The sequence below is a fragment of the Vombatus ursinus genome, unplaced genomic scaffold (assembly GCF_900497805.2).
Source record: "Vombatus ursinus unplaced genomic scaffold, bare-nosed wombat genome assembly UNPS02014841.1, whole genome shotgun sequence".
Classification (NCBI taxonomy): domain Eukaryota; kingdom Metazoa; phylum Chordata; class Mammalia; order Diprotodontia; family Vombatidae; genus Vombatus; species Vombatus ursinus.
The window spans coordinates 2729968-2747680 of record NW_020954619.1 but is presented as its reverse complement, the minus strand read 5'-3'; the positions used below and the strand labels follow the sequence as shown (position 1 = coordinate 2747680).

General features: G+C 33.5%; 1 protein-coding gene across 6 annotated transcripts in view; it reads left to right on the top strand.

Annotated features, from left to right (window-relative positions):
- The window catches only part of KIZ (kizuna centrosomal protein), a 205913-nt gene that overhangs the window by 124497 nt on the left and 63703 nt on the right, over positions 1-17713 (top strand). For 3 of the 6 annotated variants that reach the window (XM_027840432.1, XM_027840428.1, XM_027840427.1), the window contains 2 exons: positions 5435-5569; positions 7619-7783. The exons of 1 other annotated variant lie outside the window; for it this stretch is intronic. In XM_027840432.1, coding sequence (XP_027696233.1) covers positions 5435-5569; positions 7619-7783 — 300 coding nt within the window. The remainder of the gene's footprint in view (positions 1-5434; positions 5570-7618; positions 7784-17713) is intronic. 2 more of the 6 variants (XM_027840429.1, XM_027840430.1) reach the window with 2 other exon arrangements.

Sequence of the window (17713 nt, the reverse complement as noted above, 5' to 3'; positions counted from 1 at the left end):
CTGAGGGGGCCTACCACAACATGAAAGCAATAAAATACAAGATAATTTAGGAAGAAAGACAGCACTAAAACTGGAGGAATCAGGAAAGGCTTTTGAAGAACATAACATTGAGCTGAGACTTCCAGGAAGCTATGGATTCTAAGAGGTGAAGATGAATAAGTACTACCTTTTAAATTTAGGGGATAGATTATGGAAAGAAAAGGAGATGGGAGATGAGATGCTGAGTCTGGGCAACAGCTAGGAGGCCAGTTTGTGACAGTGCAAGGAAGGGGGAGTATTATGAAATAAGTCTGGAAAAATAGTTGGGTACCAAATGGTATATCCACTAATACCATCTTCAGTTTGTGTTTTATCTTTGAGGCATTAGAGAAGTTTTTTGAACAAGAGAATGACATGGTCATACCTGTGATTTGATAGCTGTATGAAGGATGGATTGGGGAAAACTGGAAAGAGGCAGATCAATTTAAGGTCTATTGCAGCAATACAAACAGGAGATAAGGAGGACTTGAATTAGATTAGTGACGGTGGAAAGGGAAGAATGTGAAGTATATTGTGGACATAGAATCAATAAGACTTGGCAAGTGATTTGGTATTGTAGGGAAGGGAACAGTTAAGGATAACTGAAGTTTAGAATCTGGAGGATTGAGATAAAGGTGGTACTGTCACTGGAAATAGGGAAATTAGAGGAGGTTGGGCAATGGGCATATAAGAAAGAAGAGATCTCTTTGGGGCATATAGAATTTGAGGTGCTTATGTCTAGGTGGGGATATTCTTCAGGTGGTTGATAATGTGAAACTGGTATTCTATTGATTGAGGAGATAGATAAATAATATATATTATATTTTAGGGGAGGAGATAAATATATGCTATGTATTAAGGGAGGAGATAGCTATATAATGTCATATATATGTTTTTTATATATATTATGTTTTCATATATAATATATACAATATAATATCCTCTAATATATATTACATGTATTATATGATTATATTGGGGGAGGAGATAGAGATATGTTATCTCCTCTAATACAAAGATATTACATATATATAATACATATGTACTACATGTATTTTATATCATATCTCTACATTATATATTCTATGTATATTCTTATGTGTGTATATATATATGAGTAATTCATGTAATGATATAAACATTGATAAAAAAAGAGCATTGAGGAAAAGTTAAGAAGTCATGAAGAAAAATAGTTGATTAGAAAGGGAAACTAAAAATAAAGTTTCTAGGATAAGATATTCTAAGAAGTGCTCTTGTCACTAGTGCCCAAGCCTTTTCCTTCCATAGGCTTTTCCCTTCTTCTAGGGTCTCACTTCTAATCCATCTTCCCTAAGGTAACCATTGCTTAAGTACCTCTTACCAGATTTTGTCCGCTGGAAATGATATGATGAACATAATTCACAATGAAATATAAATAAGCAACAAGGCTTAATGTGTCTTCTTCCATCAGTATTGATATTTTTGTTAGGTGGCAAAAGAAAAAAAACTCAAATTATAGACTTTGTTTTTCCTTTTCAAAAGTAGAAAAAGAATTTGAAAGTAAGGTTAAGATGTACAGGAGGATGTCCACCTCTTTGGTCCTCAGTTTCCTCAACTGTAAAAAAAAGGGGGGGGGATTTGACTAGAAGGCCTCTGAGTTTTTTTGCAGCTCTGGATCTCTAATATGATGATTCTGTTCCTGAGGGTGCAGTCCTTTTTTTACGAGGTGGACTTTTAAAACCTGTCTTCTTGGGGCAGCTCGGTGGTGCAGCAGATAGAGCACCGGCCCTGAAGTCAGGAGGACCTGAGTTCAAATCCGGCCTCAGACCAAACACTTGACACTTAGTAGCCATGTGACACTGGGCAAGTCACTTAACCCCAATTGCCTAAAAAAATTAAAAACAAAAAACAAAAAACCTATCTTCTTGATTTGCATCTATGCAAAAATGATTGGTGACTCCAAATTATAGTATAATTGCCATTGGAGCCTTTGTTTTGACTGTACCTAGGGCTATTTCATATAAACTAAAAACGTTGCCTATTTTAGCAATAATTATTCAGCATAAAATTACTTCTGTAGATATTTCAAGAATAAAAATTTACTCCCTGAATAGTAGGGCAAAGATCAAAATTGGAATACACAAATGTATTATTTTAAGCTGTAGGTGAGGGCGGATACTGTATATAAAAGATAATCATCACCAAGTCCACAACTTTATAATCAGATTTTTGTGCATTTGCAACTCTGACATTTTAGAGCTCATTTCATTCTTAAGGGTTTAACATGTTGAATTAATTGGGTCAGAGAAAGACATCCTAGAAAATTCAGTCCAGAGTAAGGGAAATATTGTAATAAGAATTGTATTGATCTAAGACTAGGGAAATAAAGTACTGCATTAAAAGTTGAGCTTAAACCTAAATATAAAAATTCTTTCACTTAACCAAAACTTTTCTGACTGCTTGTGAAAATAACGTTTGCTAATTTTGATTTGGGTACTTATAAAAGATTTTCAGTTCTAAACTGTTGAAAAGATACTTGTACCTCATGCACTCTAAAATGCCCATCATGTGGCCTTAAGTTTTCACTTCTGACTCTACTAACAAGCATGTCACTTACAACTTTTATGATAGGAACATCTCCATTTTGTACACTATGCTGTAATCAATTTCTTTTACAAAGGAATGTAATATTCTAATAACTTCAATCCACTCTCCGTCTAAACCAACTGTTACAGTAGTGGCAGAAGATCCTTTTTATTGCCAATGCCTTGCCTCAGCCCTTCTTGACTAGGGGATTAACTTCATCCAGCCCTTCTTGATTTAAAGATTAACTTCAAGGTAGCCTTATATGATTTGAGTAGCTCTAGTCCATGGTACCTTATTGATTACATTCTTGCCTATTTTGCATTGAGAGATGATCCTAGTCTATAAATTCTCTTCTCTCAAATCTTTCCTTAAAATGATAAGCTACCTTTCTATTATTTGTGAAATTGTCACTTTTTTGGTGCAGTTTTTAGGAAAAACAGAAAAAAAACTATTCTTATGGGAGTTATTTTTTAATCTGACATATCTTTGGTCTAAATAAAAATTTAGTTTTTCTGAAGAGCAAAAATAGATTATTAGATATGACACTATACTCAAATATATTATTACTATCTTTAAATTTCTTATTCTGTTTTCAGACTTTGCTAACAGTTACCGTTTAGTGAATATCTCAGAACAACTAGAGCAGAGGTATCAAACTTGGCCTGTGCTTCATGGGTCCCCAGAACTCTCAAGTATGACTTGAACCAAATTAGAATGTAATTTGGAAGTGTTTAATAAAATAAGTAAAAAAATACAGTACAACACGCATAATGTTAATTTGTGATTTTCTGAGTGAATATGCAGGCTTTGGGGATCCGTTTCTGAACTCTCATGATAAAATATTATAAAATTTAAACACACATTAAGAAATGGGTTTTGTTTCCAAAGTTCATTTGTAAGTCATTTGGAATTTAGAACTTATTTTCCTAAGAATTTAGGAATTTAATTAGAGGGTATAAGATTTTGTAGGCCTGGGAAACTCCCTGGCTTGGCACTTTCATTCACCAACACAGTTCTCCTAATTCTGAAATGTAGCAGATAATTTCTTAGGAGTTGCCTTAGGTACTGAGAAGATAAGTAAATTGCCCAGGGTCACACAGGTATGTGTGTGTCAGAATCAAGATTTTTTTCCACCCTAGAAATCAGCAGTGGGGACTTTCCGTATCCTCCCACTCAGAACAAACTATAGAGAAACCAAGGTTACCCCTTTACATATACCTGAAACAAAGTGTTTTAACATTTGTATGAAAGAAATTCTTTTTTTTTTTTTTAAGGCAATTGGAGTTAAGTGACTTGTCCAAGGTCACACAGCTAGTAAGTGTCAAGCGTTTGGTCTGAGGCTGAATTTGAACTCAGTTCCTCCTGACTTCAGGGCCTGTGATGTATCCACTGCACCACCTAACTGCCCCCATGAAAGACATTCTTTAAGTCAGGAAATCCCTGTTAACTGATTGGTTTGAGTTGATAGAATATTTGGAAGGGGATACTCCTCCCTTTTTTCCTTACCTTTCCATTTCCCTTTTCTTAAGCACTTATTAGTTAAATATGACAAAACATATTGTGCTGGTAAATGTTTAACAACCAGCTCTGCCCCCCAAAAAAGTATGCACAGCACACTTTTAAGTTTAATCTTCACTATTAACATTTTCTTAAGTCTAAACAATCAACAAAACAATAAATCAAGCCCTGATTTGTAGCACTTGCCAATTTCTGGTATGTAAATGCTCACACTGAAAAATGAATAATCAACTTGGTCAAGTAGACTCTAACACACCCCTGCTAACACATAAATATGATCCCTGCCCTCAAAGACCATATAGTCCAGTATGAGAAAAGCTGTGTGCGTGTATATGTATATACACAGATATATGTATGTATAAATATGTGTATATACATGTATTCATATGCTTGTGTGTGTATCTTTCTATATCCAGTGGGTTTGACTATAATAAGTACAGTGAGAGTATAGAATAGATAAAGTGTAGTATTTCTCTGATGAGCGAGAAATCACTTCTGGTAGGACACCAGGAAAGGTTTCATTGAAGAGGAGGAGAAAGTGACATTTGAGTTGGATCTAAGTTAGTTGTTACTTAATTGAGGCCTGCATATATACAGATTTATGCTGCCTTTACTTTGTTTTCTTTTCTCAAGTATTTCTTCCCAAATAAATTTTGTCCTTCTCAATCTTGAATATGACTAACTATAGTACTTTATCATCCTTTTTAATCTAATTAACTAGTCAAAAGATTTTGAAGGAGCAATTTTTTTTCTAATAACATAAAAAATATATTTTAACCTTGAAGTTATTTATGGCTGTTAAATATCACTTCATTTTATCGGGCTATTCACTAAAGAAAACAAAATCTAAAACCCAACATTACTCTAATCCTTGTTGGTATTGAAACATAATTCAAAGTATCCAAAAGATATAATACTTGTGGAAGTGTGAAAAGGTTGTTATAGAGCTAGAAAGAATTTTTTTCCCTGTAGAAATGATACAGTATTGTTTTTTACTGGGAAGCAATTCTCACTGTTGCTAAATATAGGAACAAATATCTATATCATAATTCTTTTCCCCTTTAAAAAATGCTATTTGTGTAACCTCAGTCTCTTTGCACTTTATGTTCTCATAAGAATCTGCTGTTTCATTCTAAATTGGAGTTTAAACAAATGAATGTTTACAAATTTGTTTGAAATTCAAATGGATTTTGAATGGAATGAAATTTCATTAAATGAAAATTGAAAGAAGAATCTTAAATTTTCCCTAAAGACAGAAGTTCAATAATATGCTTAACCTTGGTTAGATAAAATTAAAAACTACTACTTTAAGATTTTTATTATCTTTCTGCAGGAATTATTTGACATTTAAAGGATTCTCCCATCTGTTACAGTTCATAGAAAACAAGTTAGCCCAAGAAAGCCTGCAGTCTGTGGAACTCTATCAAAAAGCGATCATAGATCAAGAAAGGTTTAACTTGCTAATAAGGTTTGTGCTATTTAATTTTAAGTAGAAATGGATAGGAATAATGTTACTTGACCTATGATTTCATTGGTATATATAACTTCCAGATGAGGGAACTCTTTCATCCAGTGCAGACTTGCATCTTCTCTGCAATCTATAGTCTTGGAGAGTTGCCTGGAGAAGCACTTTGAGAGGTTAAGTGACTTACTCAGAGTCACATAGCCAGCATATATGAGAGGCAGGTCTTGAACTCAGGTCTTCCTTACTCTGAGGTAGTAGCCATATAAAAAGAAGGGACTGGATTTGAGAGAGAATGTAGCAATAGAATCAACAGAACCTGGCAAAGGATTGTATTTGGAAGGCAAGGAAGAGAGTACAGTCAGTGGTAACTCCAAAGTTGAGAAACACCCAGGTTCACTGGAATGATAGCAGTGACCTCTGCAGAAATAGGGAAGTTTGGAGGAAAATAAAATGTAGAGAGGAAGGTAATGAGTCCCATTTTGAATATATTGACTTTGAGAGACTGATGGATGAGAGACTGAGGAGGTAGGAGGAGATGGGATTAAGGGCACAAGTAGATGGGTTAAAATTGACAAGAAAGACCACTTCTTTGTTAGAGACTGGACAAAAGAGACAGTTGCGTATGATGTGGAATAGTAGAGAAGTGGGGAACTTGTGATGAATAATGTCTCTTCTCTCAATAAAGTAGGAGACAAGTTTCTTTACTGGGGCTGCAGCAGGGCAGAAAGGGGAATTGGTATAGGGAACTTAAGGAATGACCTCTTGAAAGTCAGGGCAGTGTCTCTCAGTTACAAGAGAACTGATTTTAGCATCAGAGAACTTAAAACTTCAGTGGTTCTCCATTACCTCTGTGAACAAATGCTATTTGTTTGACATTTTTGACCTTTCACAATATCTCCAGCTTTCCTTTCTATCCCTGCTTCACATTCTATCACATTCTGCATTCCATCTAACCTACACTACCAGATGTTTCCCCAAACTTGTCCTAATTTCTCCCACCTCTGTACATTTGTAGAATATTTGTATATACATATATAAATGTAAAGTATGTACAAAATAAGACAAAATCATTTCAAGAGAGAGACAGGGTTAACAATTGGGGAGATCAGGAGAAGCTTTATGTAGGAGGTATGAGCAATGTTTTAAAGAAAGCTAGAGATTCCAAAAGTCACAGGTAAGGAAGGAATGCATTCCAGGTATGGGAGACCACTTGGGCAAAGACATAAATGCAGGAGATATATTGTGTATGGGAAACAGCTAGGAGACCAATTTGTCTGAAATTAACTATACATTAAGTGATATGAAATAAAACTAGAAAAGTAGATGAGAATTAAATTAAATTAAGAAGAAATTAAATGCCAGTGTCAGTAGGTATTTGTTGAATAAATAGAAGTGGTCATTTTTCTGCATTTGGAAAATAGATATACCTCATCTAATCACTTTCATTCCTTAAATCCATAGCAATAGCAATAACAAGTTTTAAAATTCCTTATGAGTTATAGATATAATACCTTGATGATAAAAAATAACTCTTGCGTTTTCTTTAGTTCATAGATTTAGAGATAGAAGAGACTTTAGAGATTATCCAGTCCAGTATCCTCATTTTATATATGAAGAAACCAAGGCCCATAGAGGTTAAGTGAGCTGCCCAAGGTCACACAAGTAGTAGGTAGAATCAGCAGGATTCAAATCCAGGTCTTTTCTATATCCAATGCCCTTTTTACTGTACCACACTGCTACTTTTTGAACCAAAACTTTCATGTAATTCATTATCATAGGTACACAGAATAAGATTGCCCAGCTAAAGAATTGTGCATAGTTTTTGGCATCAAGGAGTTAAAAGTGGGTTTGATTACCATGTTTTGTAAAGCAAGTTTTCCAACATTGCTCTGTTTTACGTCTTTGTCAAGAGACATTGTAGTTGCTGCATTTTTATGTCTAGATTATATTACAGATATATTTCATTAAACCATGAAGAACTACCATATATTCTATAAGCTGTTGGTCTGTGCTTAAATAAACATTTCATGCAGCACCTGTTTTATTTTATAGCCTTTGTAATCAAACTGACATTTTGAAAGAAGAAGACCTTGAAGCATGTGGAGCAGTTGTCCTTCACCAGCTTCAGAGATTGTTACAGCACACATCAGCTAAATGCCTCTTACCTGAGGAAGCTCTTATTGACAGAGGTAGTAGTGTGGATGAAAAGCCAGTCAGGTATTATAGTAATGAAATTAATGCTTTTGTGTGGTTGCCATTCTTATTCCATTTGTCAGGATGCCATACAGAGGGATTCTAAATGAGAAGTGTTGCTTAAGATTAGTCCAAATCCTAAGCAATTGTACCGTATTTTAAGTGATCTAAACCAAGGGCTTAGATTTTTGTTTACTATGTTGTATGTCTTTCTGATTTATTACATTCTCTATTATTTGATTTTCCATTTTCCCATAGTTTTATTTGCTTATGTAGACTCATAGTAACATATTTAATATATATTTCCCAATTTGAGTTAGATTTGAATGATCTATTTCTTGAGGAATAAGTAGATATATCTGCTTTTGTTGACATAAACTGCTATATAGATGTTAGCTGCTATTATTATTATTTTAAAAATCTGAATTCATGCATGTTGGCAAAGTTGTATGTAAAAGTTTTTTGTTTGTTTTTAGTTTTTTAAACATTCTGGCCACCCCTGGGCAGGTCACTTCAAATACTCTATTTGTACAATCAATTGACAACAGTAGGGTCCTGGGATTATTTTAGCCTTTAACATTTCTGAGCCCTAGGGTGGTTTCTAAGCTTCCAGAGCCATGTTGGGCGTATATATCTAAATAACTTACCTCTGTAAAATAAGACTCTTTCTCTAAGGCCCTGAGAACATGTTGCTGGACCAGGACCGAAGCACATCTTTTAAGCATCCTGGGTTTATTCTCCCCAGAAACTTTTGTGTAATATGGCCATATGAGTTGCCATTAGTTATTTTGTACACTGAAATAGTTATTGAAAAACAACTTTGATAACTAAAAATTGTATTGGCTCTAATTTTGTTTAAGCCTGGAATAGGTTTTTTTAAATAAGTTCTTACTTATGTCTTTTATTTTTTGCACAATCATAGTGTCCACCAGAATTGGCTTTCCTGCCCTCCCTGAGAGCCATCTCATATAACAAATAACATTTTTTTAAACACAAAAAAAAAGTAGAGGAAAAAATCAGCTGAAAAAAGTCTGAACATATATGCAATGTTTAATACTTGTGGACCTCCTCCCTCTGCAAGGAGATAGAATAGGAGAGTCTTTTCATATCTCTGCTTTGTAAGCCATGCCTGTTCTTTTTAATTTCACAACATTATTTTTTTTATTTTTGTGTGTGGTTGTTCTTTCCATTTAAGTTGTAGTCATTGTGCATAGTTTTCTTGACTCTGCTTACTTCATCCTGAATCAGTTCATGTAGACTTTTCCGTATTTCTGTTTTCATCATATTCATTCATCATTTTTTTTACAGCACAGTGATAAGCCGTTCCCCATTTGATAGGCTTCTACTTCATTTCCAATTCTTTGCTACCACAAAAAGTGCTGCTATAAATATTTTTGTATGCTATATATGGGGACTTTTTTTTTTCTTATCAGTGTCCTCCTCGGGGCATAAGCCCAGTAATGGATTCTCTGGGTCAAAGTGTATGGACCTTTTAGTTACTTTATTTGCGTAAGCCTATAATTAATTTAATAAAATAAATGGTGGTGCATCGTAACAGAGTAAATAGAGTATTACAGGTATAGTTAGAAAAACTTTCACTTAATAGCTATGTGAACTGGAGTAAATCACTTTACTCTTCTGGGTCTCAATTTTCTTATGAAGAAGTTGGATTAGATGGCCTCTAAGAGTTCTTCTATGATTTTAAATTCACATTCCTTATTAGCCCGGCAAAAGTTATTATACTGGATGTCTAAGTGGAAGAGTGGCTATTCACAAAACATGTTTAAGTAATTTACAAATGATAAAGTGATTTTTTTTTTACATTTAACTCTTACCTGGGTTTTTTTTGCCTTTAGCCCTTCTCCAGCTCATTAGCAACTGAAAACACTATTTTATTTAAATGGAATTTAGTATAAAGCAGGTCTGTCTTGAACCTTGTTCAGGGGAATTTAGTTAAGGCATTTCTAAAAGGATCTCAATTTAAGATAGATATTAGAATGCAAGTTCTTGGAAGGGAATGGATTGTTTTTGTACTTTCTTTGTAGCTCTAGCATTTAGCACAGTGCCTTGCAAAAAAGTCTGTTGATTAATTGGTCCCACAGCATGTACTTAAAATTAGATGATGGCCAAGTATATTTTTATTGTAGGCTAAATTTAGATTAGTAGTCACAAAATGTGGGAGATGTTGGAAATATACCAAATTTCCTTCTGTATCAGGAACTGAAGACATCAAATGCAGTGAGATAAAAGGTCTTTCTTTCACTTTTTTTAATCAGGTAAAATAAAAATGACAGTCTTAAAATATAGCATGTTTTATAAGGTGGTGGAAGGAACCTGGCAAGGGAAATCTTTCTCATCCATGTATGTGTTTTGTGAGATAATTATATGTGTTGCAAGCCTAACCAAGCCGCTTGCTACTTTCTCCAAGCTGTTTTATAAAATTGATATACTGTTAGTCATAAACTACAGTTTTGGTATGACATAAAAAACACATATTCATTTATAATTCTGTTTGCAAACAGATTTGTTATATAATATGATTCATTGCATTATTCTCTGCCAAATTGAGATTGTGGGTGCTAGAATATGATATATCTATGTCTAATGGACTTAAACTTGTTATAGTTTCATAACATTCATAATAGAACATCTGACTGTTGATCTACAGTTCTGCCTCTAGCTCAACCTTTCATAAGAAACGATCTTTCTTTATTACTAGCAAAGATCTGTAAATTAATATCTGTAGCCTTCAGTAGCTGTCTACCAAAACAGTTTTATAAAGCCAGTTAGAAATACCAAGGGTAGTTGTTAATAATAGTATTTTATTCACTTACAGTTAATTACTACAGGCTAATACATTTTGGCCAGTTGTTAAATAATCACTTAGCTGTGTGTCATTTAATATGCTCTAGTATTTAAACAACTGAACTCTAATTCGATTTTAATCTTTACTTCCAAGGCAAATTTGTGAAATAGTTTTCCTTCTACATCTCCTGCACAAGTTCACAGGGTTACTTTTTCTCCAGATCTGTCCTTCTTTCCCCAACAACTTCCTGTTGCCTCTGCAGTGGTACCCCTACCCCAATTCAATTTTATCTTTTCTGTAATCTTTTACTTTTTTTTTTCAGTATCACCTACCTGACCCAGTGTGACAATTAACTAATCTAATATACTCATCCTGAGACACTAATTTGGGGCAGCTGGGTGGCATAGTAGATAGAGTGCTGTGCCTGGAGTCAGAATGAATTCAAATCTGGCCTCAGATGCTTACTAGCTATGTGACCTTCGGCAAGTCACTTGACTCTGTTTGCCTCAGTTTCCTCATCTTTAAAATGAGCTGGAGAAGGAATGGCAAACCTCTCCAGTATCTTTGCCAAGAAAACCTCAAATGGGGTCACGAAGAGTCAGACATGACGAAAATGACTAAACAACAATGCGACATTCATTTGGGAAAAGTACCCAGCCTTTGTTGTATAACCTATACATGATTCAGTGGACATTTCAAACTACACAGAAGAAGGGCAATGCTGTGACGAGGGAGATATTTTGAGACAGTTAGACCTTTTTGTGTCCATCAAATTAAATTAAGTAAATCATTGTTTATAGCATCTTCTTGTAGGGCTGACACTTTTTGGCTCTATTACTAACTCTTTATAAGTCATGTCAGTCAGTCATCAAGCGTTTATTAAGTGCCTTTTATATTCAAGCATTTTGCTAAGCACTGGAGATAACAAAGAAAGATAAAAACAGGGTCCCTGCCCTCAAGGAGCTGACATTCTGTTGGGGGAGAGAAATATCTGCATTATATATGATATATTATATGCAAACACCTACACTATATGTAAGATATACACATTCAAAATGGAATGTAATCAGTGAAGGAAAGTTCTAGGGGTAGGATAGGGAAGAGACAAGGAAAGGCTTCCTACAGAAGATGGTCTTTGAGCTATATCTTGAAGGAAGCCAGGAAGTCTAAGAGGTGGGGGTGAAGAGTGAGTTATTAAATTAACATTTATTACTTGCTTACTGTGTGCTTATTTCTGTGTTTAAGATCCGGGAATGAAAAGAAAGGCAAAAATAACCCTTGCCCTCAAGTAGCTCACATTGTAATGGAGGAAATGCAAACAACTGTGCATTCAAGATTATACAGGGCATATTGGAAGTAGGGCATTCCGGAAATGGGAGATGGTCATTGCAAAGGCAGCATTAAGAAATAGTGTCATGTGTGAGGAACAGTAATCAGACCAGTATAGCTGGATTACAGCATGAGTGTAGGAGACTAATGTGTGAGAAGACTGGAAAGGTAGAAAGGAGCAGGTTGTGAAGGACTTCAAAAGTCATAAAACATCTCTGTGCTTTAGTTTCCTCATCTATAAAATGAGATACTTGTTTCTTTTTTTCTTTTAAACTTAAATACACAATGAAAAAAGAAAAAGAAACATTGTAAACTTAAATATTAAAACTTAAATACAAAATAAGAAAAGAAAAAAAAGCATTGCTATTTGCAGAGCAGAAAGTAAGAGAGAATTCAAAATATACAGCAGTAAATTTCCATTTCAAGAAAGCCTATATAACAGATGCTATGCGTTGTGTTCAGATGTGTCCATCTTTTCTTTGCTTCCTTGTAAGTTTTCTTTTGTTCTCTACTGTGCGCTTTTTACTTTGTTCTTTTTTCTCCACCCCTTGCTCCTCTTCCCCACCCCTAGCCCCCGAAGAAGGCTACATTTAAGTGTGGATATATATATGTATATATGTTTATGCAAATATATATTTATATACACACATATATACATACATGTATACACACATACACAGATATATACATACATACACTTACATACACATCCATATACTTAGATATCATAAGCATACTCATATATAGACATATACATTCATATGCATCCATGTAAGACCATACTATATTTATTTGTCCAAAGAGTACTTATTTCTTTACCTTTGAAGGATGTTTATGAAGGTTTGTAAGTTATTTTTTTTTAATTTATCAAATAAAACAAGCATTTCTTTAACATAGTACAATAAAAAAGATGATTATACATGAAACTGCAAATCTGCTATGCACAGCTTGCTATCCCTTTTAAATGTACAACAAAATTATGTAAATTAAAAAAATTTTTTTCTTCTCCCCCCCAGGTGGCTACCAATAGACACAAATAGGTGTGTATATACACACACATATACATATACATATACATGTATATGTAAAATTATTCTATACATACTTATATTTATCAGTTCTTTCTCTGGATGCAGATAGCGTCTTTCTTCATATGTCCTTTATAGTTAATTTGGGTATTTATAATAGATGAAATAAATTATTTGCTCAAAGTCGTTCTTAAAACAATATTGCAGTTACTCTGTACAGTGTTCTCTTATTATGTCCAAAGGGTTTAGGTATTTTAATAACTCCTTAGGCATAATTCCAGATTGCGCTTCAAAATGATTTGATCATTTTACAATTCCACAAACAATGTTATTAGTGTCCCAATTTTTCCCCAGGCATCCTCTCCAACATTTGTCACTTTCCCCTTCTTTCTTTTTAGCCAGTCTGGTAGGTGTAAAATGATATCTCAAGGTTGTTTTAATTTTAATTTCTTTAATCAATAATAGTTTAGAGCATTTTTATATGATTGTAAATTATTTTGATTTCTTCATTGGAAAACTGTCTGTTCATATCCTTTGACCATTTATCAATTGGGGAATGACTCATAATCTTACAGATTTGACGAAGTTCTAATTACTATTTGTGAATCTCCCTCTATCTTATTTTTACTCACTATTTTCCTTCTTAGTATTTCTTTTTACCCTATCCCTATTAACTTATCTTTTTCTCTTACCCTCTTATTCCTTATTTTATCCACCCTTCTAAAATTCCCTCCCTTGTCTTCTCACCCTACCTTCCTAATTCTATTCTATACACCCTTTTAAAAGTCCCTCTCCCTCCCTGTCCCCCAGTTTTCTCACCTTTCTAGAAGTTCAAAAGACTTCTAGAACTCTTCAAATGTATACTTTGTTTCCTCTTCAACCCAGATGAGAATAAGGTTCCAACATTACCAACCCTCCACCCCTACCTGTTTCCTCTGTATTAGTTCTTCCTTTCAAGCCCCATTTTTATGAGATAATTTCTCCTTTTTACCTTTTTCTACCCAGTTTTGTTTCTACGCTATCTTACACAACTCAGCCACAACCTTTCTTTCAAATTACCTTAGTAATTATAAGTTTTAAGAGTACTGATAACATTTTCATATATCATAAGTAAACAATTTAAACTTTGTCAGTGCCTTATAATTAGTCTTTAATGATTTCCTTCTATTTCTTCTGGATCTTTTATATCAAATTTTCTTTGAGTACTGGCCTTTTTGTTACAAATACCTGCAAGTTTTTCGGTTCATCAGATATCCATTTTTTTTCATTCAGGATTATACTAAACTTTACTGGGTAAGTTATTTTTGGATACAAATCAAACTCCTTTGCTCTTTGAATTATGATGTTCCAAGACCTGCAATCTTAGTGTAGAAGTTGCTAGATCTTATGAAATCCTGATTGTTTTTCTGCAGTATTTAAATTTTTTTTCTTGTTGCTTGCAAATTTTGAAACTTGGCTATGACATTTCTGTAAGTTTTCATCTTAGGATATCTTTGAAGTGATGATTAGTGGATTCTTTCTATTTTTGCTTTACCTTCTTGTTTTAGAACTTCAGAGCGATTTTCCTTAGTGATTTCTTGTAATATTGTATCCAGATTCTTTTTATTATTGTAACTTTTCAGGTAGTCCAACAGTTTTTATATTGTCTGTCCTTTATCTGTTTTCCAGGTCAATTGTTTTTCCAGTGAGATGTTTCAGATTCTTTTCTAGTTTTACTAGTTTTATTAAATCTTGGTGTCTTATAACATCATTCAATTCCACTTGTCCAATTCTAGTTTTTGAGGAGTTATTTTCTTCCTTAAGCTTTTGTTTCTCTTTCTTCTAATTGGTTAAATTTCTTTTTATGATTTTCTTGGATTGCTTTTTTATCTAATTTTCCTCATTTTTTCTTATTTGATTTTTGAATTCCTTTTTAATTTTCTTCCTTAAGATTCTGTATCTCTTTTTTCCAATTGGCTAACTATCTTTTCATAATTTTCTTGAATTCTTTTATTTTTTTCTAGTTTTTCTTTATTCTCTCTTATTTAATTTTGAATTCCTTTTTAAGTTCTTCCAGGATTTCTTTTTGGGCTTGTGACCTTTTGATGTTACACATTGGGGTAGGAGTGGCTTTTTTTTTTTTTTTATTTACCTCATTATCTTTGTCTGAATATGAACCCAAATCTTCTTTTACAGCAATGTAGCTATCAGTGGTCAGGTTCTTTTTCCTTTGCTTACTCATTTTTATTTTTTCTTATTTTATTTCAGCAGTTTAATATTTTTTATTATTAAATTTTAGCCCCAAGTTGTAGGTAATGTTACCCTAGGCCTCAGGTCCTTCTTACTGTTGTTTTCTGAATTCTGTGGGGAGGGAAAGGAAGAGCAGGGTGTTCAGTCTCAGGGACTCCTCTCTTCCTTCCCAAAGCCCCAGACATGCTGACCTGAAAATGTTCTTTCTCCATGCTCACTCACTGGGAGTGCTCTTCCCCCTTCACTCCTACAACCAGAGGTAGGGATCCCTCCACTTTGAGACCAGACTTCCAGAAATAGCAAGGGGTCCCTCAGTCTTGCCTCACTCAGCTTTCTGTTGTTTTTTAAATGGAAATGTGTGAGGTGAAAGTTCCTGAGGCTGTGAATGACTTGAAAGTTGAGATGAAATTTCTTGAGGCCTCGTCTGCTTCCCTCAGGGCCTGCTGTTTTTTGATTCAGTGAGTTGACCTGGAGGTGTTTACGCTTTACTCAAACTAAATTTCAGCCCTGGAGTCTTCTCTGAGGTCCTCTCAAGATGTCCTATGAGGACAACTGCTTTACCCCTTTATTTTTACTGCTCTACTTTCATTTCCTGGTGATTTTCTGTCTGTTTGTGGAGGAAATCTAGGGAACCTGGAAATTTCTGACCTACTCCACCATCTTCCCAGAATGCCCATTTAATAATGTGTTATTTCTAAGTGAACTGAGGTCGTTAGAAAAAAACATTCTATGATTCTATATATATTCTATGATTCTGTATTTACTATATAGTAAAAAGAACTGGGGAGAGAGGGCACATAAAAGTTAAGTGACTTGTTCAGGATCACACACAGCTTATAAGTATAAGAGTGGGATTTGAACAAGGTCTTCCCAACTCCAGGGTCACCACTTTTATCCACTATGCCATATTGCCTTTTTAAGTGAGTGGAATTATTAGTATTATTTTCTTTTTTACTATCATTTTTTTTATTATGAACTGAATCACCAGCAAACACATACATTATAGTATACAAGAACAATGAAAAAGGACATTGTATATGAAACCATGAGCTTCCATAATGTAATTTGTTCTAAGAAAGCAAAAATTAAATTTAGTAAGGTAGTAACCAAATTGTCTTGCTTATTGTGTATCCTTCTGATTTTATTTTCCTCTATGTATTTTTAATATTATATTGATTTTTTTTGCATCACTTCTTTTAACTCATTTCAACCTAGTCCCTCCTAAAAGAAACCCTCCCTTTATTATTTTCTTCCATTAAGTGTTAAATAGTCAAAGATTTTTAGGCAAAAACTATGATATTGGGTGATGTATTATTATTTGGCTTTTAGGTATGTATAATTCATTCAAATGTAATGGATATTGCCTTGGGTATATAATAAGCATTATGCTTATTAACTTACTGTACCTAGTTTAAAAATTTAGAAAGTATATGTCTTGATAAAACATAAATGAATATAATCACAATTAGCAGTTTTCCCTGAAATAAAAAGCTTAAAGAAATTCCCTATTATTTTATTTTATTTTATTGTTTGCAGGTGCAACTAATTGTCCCTATAAGTGGCTACTTTTAAGTTATTCAATTGTGCTCTCAAGTTCATGTTGAAAAATTGTGCCAGCTTTCTTACTTAGGTTATGAATATATATACCAAGTATTTTATTTTATTTTTTCTTATAAAATTCTGATGATTGAAAAGTTCATTTTCATTTAAAACTTTGGTCAGAATATCAGACTGTTGCCAATAAATTGAAAGTAGGAAAACATTGAAAAAATTACATAACTATAATATTCTGTTTGGTAAAGAATTCATTTATGTAGAATTAATTATATTACCACTTCAAGCATGTTTTCTTTCTGTTATGTGACAAACCAAAGAGATATATAACTTACTTGATTAACTAACTTAATAGCCTTTACTTCTCTATGGCATTCATTTATTTTATATAATTTTCTAATGCAAAGTAAATATCAATAATCAACCCCCTCCAAATTTGTGTTTTATTTATTTAGAATTTTTGTTTCTTTTTATAATGCTGTAGGGCACAGGTGCTAAGAGAAGTACAGTCAAGTAAATGATAGACAACCACAATCCCAAATCAGTATTGAAATTATTACTTTAAAAATTATTTTTCTTTAATTCATTTAATTTTTGTCCAATGACTTTGGGTAAAAAAGTTAAATTGAGTTCTTTAAGAGTTAGGACTGGCTATAAGAAATAAAAGTCTAGTTTTGTAGTTCCATTTATCTTTTATTTGGTGTATGACCTTGTACAAGTAATTTAGCATCATTTTTCTTAGTTTCCTCATTTGTGAGTGAGCAGAGCAGTCATAAATAAAGAGGTCTCTTTTAGACCAGGCCTTATGACAATAACTGTGCCTTAAAAGGGATCTCTGTCCTACAAGGTCTGATCTTCAGTTTTTTGGGTCTACAAATTCATTTTTATCAGTTCACCAAGAGAGATGGCCATAATCAATTGCTTTACTTTAATTGAACTCACAATAAGCTGATTTGGAAATCAAAATACAAATTAATTAGGTTTGATAAATTACTACAGAATTGTACT